This window comes from Seriola lalandi, unplaced genomic scaffold (genome assembly GCF_002814215.2).
Source record: "Seriola lalandi dorsalis isolate HSWRI2012SDOR001 ecotype SW California unplaced genomic scaffold, Sedor1 jcf7180002054416, whole genome shotgun sequence".
Classification (NCBI taxonomy): Eukaryota; Metazoa; Chordata; class Actinopteri; order Carangiformes; family Carangidae; genus Seriola; species Seriola lalandi.
The window spans coordinates 200,197-209,952 of NW_019524969.1; the positions used below are offsets into that span (position 1 = coordinate 200,197).

The 9,756-nt window shown below is 39.3% G+C and overlaps 1 protein-coding gene across 2 annotated transcripts; it reads left to right on the plus strand.

The window, feature by feature from the left end:
* The first annotated feature begins 569 nt into the window (after positions 1-569).
* Positions 570-9,548, plus strand: rbm5 (RNA binding motif protein 5). Of its 2 annotated transcripts, none has more exons than XM_023410187.2 (25): positions 570-710; positions 964-1,009; positions 1,957-2,137; positions 2,251-2,409; positions 2,574-2,643; positions 3,067-3,140; positions 3,873-3,956; positions 4,272-4,332; positions 4,725-4,790; positions 4,891-5,051; positions 5,256-5,353; positions 5,534-5,621; positions 5,720-5,779; positions 6,027-6,093; positions 6,297-6,397; positions 6,495-6,651; positions 7,101-7,192; positions 7,292-7,459; positions 7,605-7,745; positions 7,862-7,948; positions 8,122-8,307; positions 8,427-8,501; positions 8,608-8,708; positions 8,806-8,935; positions 9,043-9,548. In XM_023410187.2, exons 2-25 carry the CDS (start codon positions 993-995, stop codon positions 9,166-9,168), a joined length of 2,550 nt encoding a protein of 849 aa, XP_023265955.1. In that variant the 5' UTR covers positions 570-710; positions 964-992; the 3' UTR covers positions 9,169-9,548. The 2 variants fall into 2 exon arrangements, with proteins under 2 accessions (XP_023265955.1, XP_023265956.1); XM_023410188.2 differs by having other exon boundaries at positions 7,865-7,948.
* The last annotated feature ends 208 nt before the right edge of the window (positions 9,549-9,756 follow it).

The following is a 9,756-nucleotide window of genomic DNA, read 5'->3' on the forward strand; positions in this document are numbered from 1 at the left end:
TTAAAGTATTCCAATCATATGAACTTGAATGGCAGTCTAATGCACAAGTCAGGGTAATATACAGTTAAACTTTTATAATAATCGTATAATTTTATTTTGTAAAAATCAGCATAACTTTAAGTCAGTATCAATCTAGCAACAAACAGCAACCTATTTAAATGTGTCGAATGAACAATTTATGACCAATTATTTCTGGATTAGTATCAAAATATTAAATGATTGCAAACGACTTCCATATACTGCAAAAATGGCAAGCTAAAAAAAAGTGATACCGAGTAAAATGGCGGAAATATAAGGTTTTATTACTTTTGCCCTCTGTATGGGCTTTCAGGCAGCATTTCAACCACTACACCATGTGCTACACGTCTGTGTATGTTCTGTTAGCACGGGTTCGTCTCAAGCATTGGCAGACAGACAGCTGTAACAATTTGTGCTTTATCTATATGTAATGTCAACATAATAATAACCGATTGTCAGACCAAAGAGAGAGCCCAGGACTATGTTCTGCCTGTGAGGCAAATTCGGGGTGAGATTTTATCATCACCCAGAATGCACCGGGTTATACACCAATGCATCTTGGGACAAAGAAGGCACTGTCGTAGTGTTGTGGAAAGTCCTTGAACGTGAGATGAATTTTCCTGCTCACAATTCTACAAATATAATTTTGAAAAACTAATAGTGTGCAACAACATTGTTAACAAACGACACTGGTGAGTTACTGCATATTCAGATTGGAAACCGAAACATCTAATAGCTTCGCATTTGCGTCATTGTTTTTGGCATAAGTCATGTCTGTTTGCTAACGTTAGACCGGCTCCATATTATACGTTACAAACATTTTGCTCACTGTAATCTGTATAATGCAACTAAAAGGTGGACTGCTCTCTGTTTGGGATTGTTAATAACTACAATTACGAAAGAATGATTGCATAACTTGGAATTCTCGACATTTGTGCTTTGTAGAGGTCGTGTGAGTGCGAAGACAGTGAAAAATGGGAGCTGATAAAAGGTGAGTTTCAGCGTTCAGCGCTAGCGAAGTTCGCCATGGTAGGTGTGGCTAAGCATAGTGACAGTGTTATTTTGGTCCTAGTTTAAATATTGTCATATCCTCAAAGGGAGTAATAGATTATTGCATTCAAAACATTTGAAACTTAAACAAAACCTTCATTTTAGGGCCAGATAACCTGTGTATTTCTGAAGCCAGGCTCACTTAAATCAGCAATTGGATATGTGAAAAATGCCCACTATGCAAAATACTTTAGGAAAGGGATTTTTACTGTCAACAAACGTAGCCTTAATGATGGCACTTTTACATAAATGACACTGTCTCAACTGAGAAAAAAAGATTTTAATCCATCAGCCTGAAATAAATTACTAATTTAATCTCAGAAGCAAAAGTCCAAACAGTCTTGATTTAGCATGAGATAGGAAAAGTGTACATATTGAAAATGATATAATCCAGTGACCATTTGACCACTCCAAGTTACTGTATCTTGTTAAGGAGAGCTAGGCATAACACTCTCCACTTTGAGAGAAGGTTGCCTGTCAGCGGTCTTTTATGTATCTAACTCCTGAAATTAGACCATAAGCGCTGGCCAATTTAGTGACTACTGCCCACACCGCATAGATTGAGAAATTAAAGCTGACTGGAAAGGCCTTGATTCCTGATCTTATCTGTGGAGGTGTTCTTTTTCTGGAAATATTTTGTAAGTAGTGAACTACTTAAGACATCTTTAAGTGTTAAACTTATACAGATGTAAATGATCAGAATGCCCTTGTAATCTGCATATACCTCTACAACAGGAGGAAGATATCAGGCTAATTTTTGTTATATTGTTAATCAAGAAATTTTGTAATTCAACTTGCTGTTTCAATAGTATTTGCTTGCATCATACTATAAGGAATAGTCATGGTATGCTGATGTTTTACTTTTCCTTTCAATGTGTTCCTAAATAGGATTAGTCGGACAGAACGGAGTGGTAGATATGGCTCTGAACAGTCCCGCGATGAATCAGAATGGCGCGACAGAAGAGACAGAGATCAAGAGCGAGATCACAACATGCGTCGCTGGGGGGAAGATAGACGTAGTGATCGCTATGAAGGAGGAGATCGCCGAGGATCAAGAGACAGTCCAGAGGTAGTTGTTTTGATATTTATTGACTTTCAATGGTATTATGATGTCTTAGTAAAATGCTTTCTTGTTTGTTGACATTGATACTTAACTGATGTGTTGATATATTTGTTTTAAAGTACAGAGAAAGGAAACGACGCAACAGTGATCGATCAGAAGATGGTTATCACTCTGATGGTGACTACCCAGAGCAGGATTATAGAAGGGAGCCTGGGGAGGAGAAGAAGAGTAAGACCATCATGCTCTGGGGTCTGTCTCCTCATGTCACTGAGGATGATGTAAGTCTTTAGTTTTCTCCTTAAGATATGATTTTTTTTTGTTGTTGTTGCCTAGTTTGGTTTTTATGTGTGTAACCAACAGACTCTGTAACATGAAATGCCTTTTAAAATGGGGGAGGTTTAGAATAATAACGTTAAAGTATCGTCTCTATGTTGTTATTTAGATTCGTTTTGCCATAGACCAACTGGAAGGACCCCAGCCAGTGGATGTCAGGCTGATGAAAAAGAAAACAGGTGAGAACCAGCTATAAGGCGGACCCCAACCTTTCCCCCAGTGTTTGACCATAGGGCCAATCTGCTTCCATTCAGACCCATTTTCCCATAGCAGCTAGAAGATAATTGTTACTAGGGAGGGGTTTGAAATGTTAATTTAAGACTTTTCATTTCAGTTCATTAAGGATCTTTTTAAGGTAAGTAACAGCAGCAATATTAGTTTTTTAAGAAAGTCAATTGGCAGACACACACTTTGTTGTTGAGTGTGGTTCAAACAGTGATATTCAGCAGGATTTCTTGCTATGGTAAAACCCCTAAGGAGTGTGGCCCATTTTGTACCAAAAAGGGCCTGGGTCGTGAAGCAGTTTGTGGAAGAGTTTGAATAATATGCCCATGGACTCTTAACTAACACGCCTCCCGTCTATATTTGAATGCTGTCTCTAGGTATAAGCCGTGGTTTCGCCTTCGTGGACTTTTATCACTTGCAAGATGCTACCCGATGGATGGAGACCAATCAGGTTGCTTCACAATCGCCAAGTCTAGTTTTAATCTTGGGGATCTGGAAAAATAACCCAAAAGGCAACCAAAGTGCATTGAATAAGTAGTGTGTAAACTGTACAGATCTTGAAAAAAAACCATGGATTGTTTATTACAGAGCAAAACGATTCCTTATAGATTAAGAGATATGATTATATTCATGGTTTATGTGTTAACAAGTATTTTGTTTAACTTACTGTTAAGGTAGTACCTTTAAAGCTGCAGGTTTGAGACATATTTTGAGTTAATTGTCAGCTCCTTAATGAATCTGCATTTAAGATAATGAACACATTATCATTGCCTTACTGATAGAGTGATAGAGGCATTATCAATGATATTTGAGAGTTGAGTGCAACCACAGACTATTCTTTTTCTAAGCCCACCCCTGATTAGAAGAAGATTTTTTTTTTTTTTTTTAAGAAAGTCACCCTTCTCTTTACATTTTTGTTGGAAGCCAATACATGTCTTTAAAACAGCCTGTTAGGGTCACATTGTACACTCTGCTCCAGCTCAGTCTGGGCACGCGGGTCCCAAACACCTAAAGAACCCTCTATACATCATGCTCACATATACATCATGTGCCTGTCTTTAACACAAAGGCTATCTGTTGGGGGGTCCCTCTTCCCCTTCTCTCCCTTCCAACACTGCTTGCTCTGTTGATGAGATTAATGCTCACCATGAACACTTGAGTGATCTATATCCTCCTCTTTCAGAAACGTCTGACCATCCAAGGCAAAAGCGTGGACATGCACTACAGTCATCCCAGAAACAAGTATGAAGACTGGCTCTGCAACACTGTAAGTTAATGATCTGTCTTGGTTTCACAGTCACATTATGCAAACAATGCTACTGCAGATCATTGCGCGCACACACACACACACACACATACTCACACAGACACACACACACAAGTTAGGTCTTTAAATTATAATTGTTGCAGTCCTGTCAGCTAATTTTTTGGTACACCTACATTTGGATAAGAGGTAAAGGTTAGATTGTGTCTCGGGTAAGTATGGTATGCTGCACCAATATAGACTGCCTGTTCTCTGAGGCAGCACTGTTAAGGGCTTTAGTAGGTGTATAATAAAAATGATGTGAACGGTTACTTGCAGTGTGGCCTGTACAATTTCCGGAGGAGGCTGAAGTGCTTCAGGTGTGGAGCAGCCAAAGCTGGTAAGTAGTTAAATCAACAAAAGGCCACTGACAGCAGACATCCGGGCTGCCTGAGGCAGCAGTCCTGGGATGCAACGCAAAGTTTGTGTTTTCGGAGTTGTAGAGGCCGAGTAAAACAAATGATAGTAATTGTTGTCACTCTGTCAGATGTAAGCAAAGTGCATAGATGGAGAAACAGCATGCATTTTTCCCTTCCCACCTGACAATAACACAAAATGGAGACAAAACACAATACACAATAGAGTTTATGAGATAGCCTATCTGGTATTGTAAACATACAAATTTTTAGTGCAGGTTTTTGACACTTATCACTTTATACCTTCCAGTTCTCTGATTACACTGTTCTGAAGGTTATGTTAATGCACCTCTTACTTCTGTCATTCTCTCAACAGAAAGTGAAACCAACAGTAATACTGGAGTCTCTGAAACTCAACCCAGTGGAGATTTCTATGGCGACAGTAAGGACTTCTGTTTTACGGCTATAATATTACATTTTCGAATGAGAAATATGCAATCCATGATAGGCTGCTCTAAAACATAGATTTTTGTTCTGAACAGCAATCATTCTGAGAAATATTGCTCCCCTGACCACCGTTGAAGCCATCATGACAGCCCTGGCGCCATACGCTAATCTTTCATCGAACAACATTCGCCTCATCAAGGACAAGCAGACAGGCCAGAACAGAGGCTTTGCCTTTGTACAGCTGTCCTCTCCTCTGGTAAAGTATTCTTTAATATCTACATTTAAATATTGTCACAATATACTGTTAAGAAGCATCATAATTTACTGCTGGAACAACCAAACACTTATCAGTGGATTCCATTTGGCTTTTCTACTAATATCATTCCTTAGTCATCTTAAATGGATGAATTCACCATCTCTCTGCATTTCACTTATAATTTAATATCAATTCTTTTCACAGGAGGCCTCTCAGCTGCTAACCATCTTACAGGGACTACAGCCTCCTCTAAAACTGGATGGAAAAACAATTGGGGTGGATTATGCTAAGAGTGCTAGAAAGTGAGTGTAACAACAACATAGTGTAATGTGTGCCCTGGTTTTTTGTGATAGATGAAAAGCCACCAACTGTATTCCTTAAATTTTAAGTTTCTTAAGCACATCTTGAGTTCTTCCTCCAAGTTGCCTCTGGTTTTCCTCAGCCATACACAAATTAGACTTTTCGACATCTGCCTGTTTTAGGGACCTTTTACTACCAGACGGGAATCGTGTCAGTGCCTTCTCTGTGGCCAGCACAGCCATCGCTGCAGCTCAGTGGTCTTCAAGTCAGGTAGGCCCACGTACTCTCAACATGACATCATTTATCATCTCCCAATGATATGTCAATGTCGCATAATCATAATTCACACTTTTTTTCTGCCACGACAGAGCTCAGAGGGAATGTCGGAGTACAGCTACTTGCAAGAAGGCTATACTCCAATGTCACAGGTTAGTAGAAGAAAAAAAAATGTGTACCATTATTATTAATAATATAAATGATAATAAAATATGACCATTATATCACTGATGACGACATGATAAGACATGAGGTTGTACATGTATTTCATAGAAATCTTTAGAAAATCGAGCCACAATTATCTGCATCTCCATTGTGTACGAATTTAAATTAGGTTGTTTCACACTTCTGTAACTCAAAAATTAATCTTTGCATTTCAATTAATTACTTTTTCAATAGGAGTACCAGACTTACTACCAGCAAGGAGCAGGGGCCAGCACCTCGCAGGGAAATGGAATTCTAGGAGGTAGGAGATGCTTTCACACTTTACAGATGTTGGCACAGTTATTGACCATTTAATATTAGTATTGGAATATTGATATTGGAAAAATAAAATAATTTTTTTTCCCAACACATAGAGATCTCCCACTGTATTAATTTGATTCTGTTTGCACACTGCTGTTGAGCATTGGAAAAAATGCTCACAAAGCTTTGCATTTCCAATTTTAGCTGCCCCAGGTGTAAAGATTGTTCCAACTGCAGCTGGAGTAGTAATCTCACAGAGTGCACAAGTCTACCAACCCCATATAATTGCTCAGCCTGCTGTTCAGGTAACACATGTTATCTTTAACTCTGTAATTACACTATAGTACCATTGTTAAAATGCATTGTGTAACAGTCTCAAAATAACAATTACGTTGATTCTAGGCATTGCCACTTGCTCAGCAACTGGAGGCAAAACCCCAGACAGGACATCTCCCTGGCATTGAAGCTGCGTCTGTGCCTGTTGCCCCTGTAGTTGCTGCCACTGTTACCGCTGCCAGTACATTAATAGCCTCTGGACAGACAGCTGACAACAGCAATGGTATGAGCACACAGGATCCCTTAAAACCTTTTCTGTTGTAGTGTGGTATGCATAATCCTCCCGAGGTCATTGTCATGTACATTGTACGGAAGTGTTTCCCTGGGTACAGCTTGAAACAGCGAGTTTTAACAGTTTGGTTCTGTAGTTTAAGAGTGATATGCTGTTAAACACTAAATTTACAAATAAGTCAGTCTTGACTAGTCTTTTAATACTTTAATTACTGCTGAAGGTGATCTGCTTAAAGCTCATGAGGGCAAAAGGTGCCTGCTTGTAAACTGGTGTCAGAAGGGAAGCTTAGTTGAGATTAAGGCTGGGAACCCTCACTTATTTATGAATAATGCAATGATATCAATAACTAACTGGTATTTTTAGTTAAAACTATATTTTATAACCCACCAAAGAAGTTTTCTACAGCTTTTGATAATTATGTAATGCTGTACTATTGACAGCTGTTCCTGATACATCCACCTATCAGTATGATGAGTCCTCTGGCTACTATTATGATCCTCAAACTGGCCTCTACTATGACCCAAACACACATGTGAGTAGTGCACAGCCACCTGGCTTTCTGTCATTTTGATGACAGTCACAGGAGTTTATATTGTTTTGATTATGAACATTGTTGTTTATGTCCTTTCAGTATTACTACAACTCTCAGACCCAGCAGTATCTGTACTGGGACAGTGAGAAGCAGACATATGTACCTGCCTCAACTGACGCAAATGCTGGACAAAATGATAACGCAGGCAAAGAATCAAAAGAAGGCAAGGAGAAAAAGGAAAAGCCCAAAAGCAAGACTGCTCAGCAGGTATTATCTTAAACCTTATTTCAGCACTTATTGTCTGTTATGAACATTCTACTTCTTCTTTCATGTAGCCTTTTTGAAAATGTTTCATATTTGAGTTTTATTTTTAGGTTTTAAGTTCATGTTCAAATATATTTGATACTTTCAGATTGCTAAAGACATGGAACGGTGGGCTAAAAGTCTCAACAAGCAGAAAGAGAACTTTAGGAGTAGCTTTCAGCCTATTAGTCAAGAAGAGAGGAAGGAGGCAGCAGCTGCTGATGCTGGCTTCACACTGTTTGAAAAGAAGGTAATCCAGTGGGATTTAATATCTGAAAAAGTTCAGATACTGCATGTGTATACCTTAGAACTAAATGTGCTAAATGGATGGATTGATGTATTTCTTTTATTATTTATTTATTCTAGCAGGCAGGAGCTCTAGACAGACTAATGCCAGAGATGCCAAGGGCCCCTGAGGAGGAGCCACCAACCAGCTCTGTCAACACTTCAAAGGTGAGTGTTTCAGCATCCCTGATTTTGGACGCTGAACTATATCTTGGAGGGTTATAACAATTATTGTCAATGCCATTTTAGGTTAATTGGAAATATATGTGCTCAGTTATATTCAGGTGGTATTTATGGTAACAATATTTACACCTGCCTTTGTTTATCCACGGTGTGGTTAGTGTGGCCTTGTGGCAGCCTACAGTGGAGACAGTGACCCTGAGGAGGGGCTAGCAGAGATTGATGGAGGTGACGGAGGCCAGGACAAGCTGACGGACTGGAAAAAGTTGGCCTGCTTGTTGTGTAGGAGACAGTTTCCCAATAAAGAGAGTCTTGTTCGACATCAGCAACTCTCTGACCTCCACAAGGTAATATCACACATATATTGTCTTCAGACCTAAATAAGGGAAGTCCAAAGTATCAGCAGGAAAAGTGTGAGCCCCCATTAATTCATTGAGGTATTCATCTATTCACTGGTCCTTCCTAGAAAAACCTGGAGGTTCTACGCCGATCCCAAATGACGGAAGCAGAGCTGGAAGAGTTGGAGAGGAAAGAGACTGAGGTTGGGCTCAATACAGAATCACCCAGCTGTTAGTGTGTAATGTTGTTCCTCTTTCAGAGTGACTGCATTTGAAAATTCAAAATGTTTTGATTCTTCTGGTGAATAGATGAAATATAGAGACAGAGCAGCTGAGAGGAGAGAAAAATATGGTATCCCTGAACCCCCAGCGCCCAAAAAGAAGAAATTTAGCCAACCAGCACCAGTCATGTAAGCGACTCTGTTTTACTTAAGGTACTGTGGAACATGCTGTTTTCCAGTCCTTGTAGGGCAGGGATGTTTAAATATTTCCCTTTTTCCTTTGCAGTAACTATGAGCAGCCCACTAAGGACGGCCTTAACAGTGACAATATTGGGAACAAAATGCTGCAGGCCATGGGCTGGAAGGAGGGGAAAGGACTTGGTCGCAACCAACAAGGCATCACCACACCCATTGAGGTATCCACAGTAATTATCTTGTGGTGTCTGTGTATCCAGTATCCATCAGCATCAATAACTGTATACATCTTTTAAAAAGATCTGAAGTTTGTGGTTCTTCTCCTCAGGCACAGATGAGAACAAAAGGAGCTGGACTTGGCACTAAAGGCACCAACTACACCCTCTCTGCTTCAGACACGTACAAAGACGCAGTCCGCAAAGCCATGTTCGCTCGTTTCACTGAATTGGAATGAGACATTAGTCTCAAGCTCAAATGATTGATCATCATGGCCTGCAGATGATTTTGCTCCAAGGTGTCTGCGTAAATAAGGATGGAAGAATTGGTATGGAAGCAAAAGATAGGTCCTTCTTCAATGATTTCACTCCATATATGATCTATGCCTCTTGCCATAAACCAGACCATAGAAATAATTTGTAATGGAGGAATATCAAGAGAGTGAATGACATAATTTATGAGTTGTACATATGCACAGTAAATTTACTTCCCTAGGTTACAGATTTCTTTTGTATTTCTTCTGTTGTAATGCCTTTTTTTGTCACAGCATGTTAAAAAGATTGTACAGTTTATACAAATTCTTTTGTTTGTACATGAAATAAATTACATAAGAGATTACTGATGGTGTTCGATTAATCACAAAAGGCCGGAGTCAGTGTTTTTTGTTTTTTTTTGCTTCCTAAAGGATTCTTACCCCTAGAACCCTATTGTTTTTGCTTCAGTTTTATTATTTATACATATTATTTTATAATATGTTGCTTACTTTGTCTCTTCCTCTATCTGACTCATCGTCAGCCCTCATATATTCACAGCTGAAACCTGCTGC

Bases quoted from the DNA above. Each gene is read 5' to 3' on its own strand.
- rbm5 (XM_023410187.2), top strand. The intron at 3,957-4,271 runs GTAAGTTAATGA...GGTTACTTGCAG, and splicing joins AAGACTGGCTCTGCAACACT to TGTGGCCTGTACAATTTCCG. The intron at 5,354-5,533 runs GTGAGTGTAACA...TGCCTGTTTTAG, and splicing joins TATGCTAAGAGTGCTAGAAA to GGACCTTTTACTACCAGACG.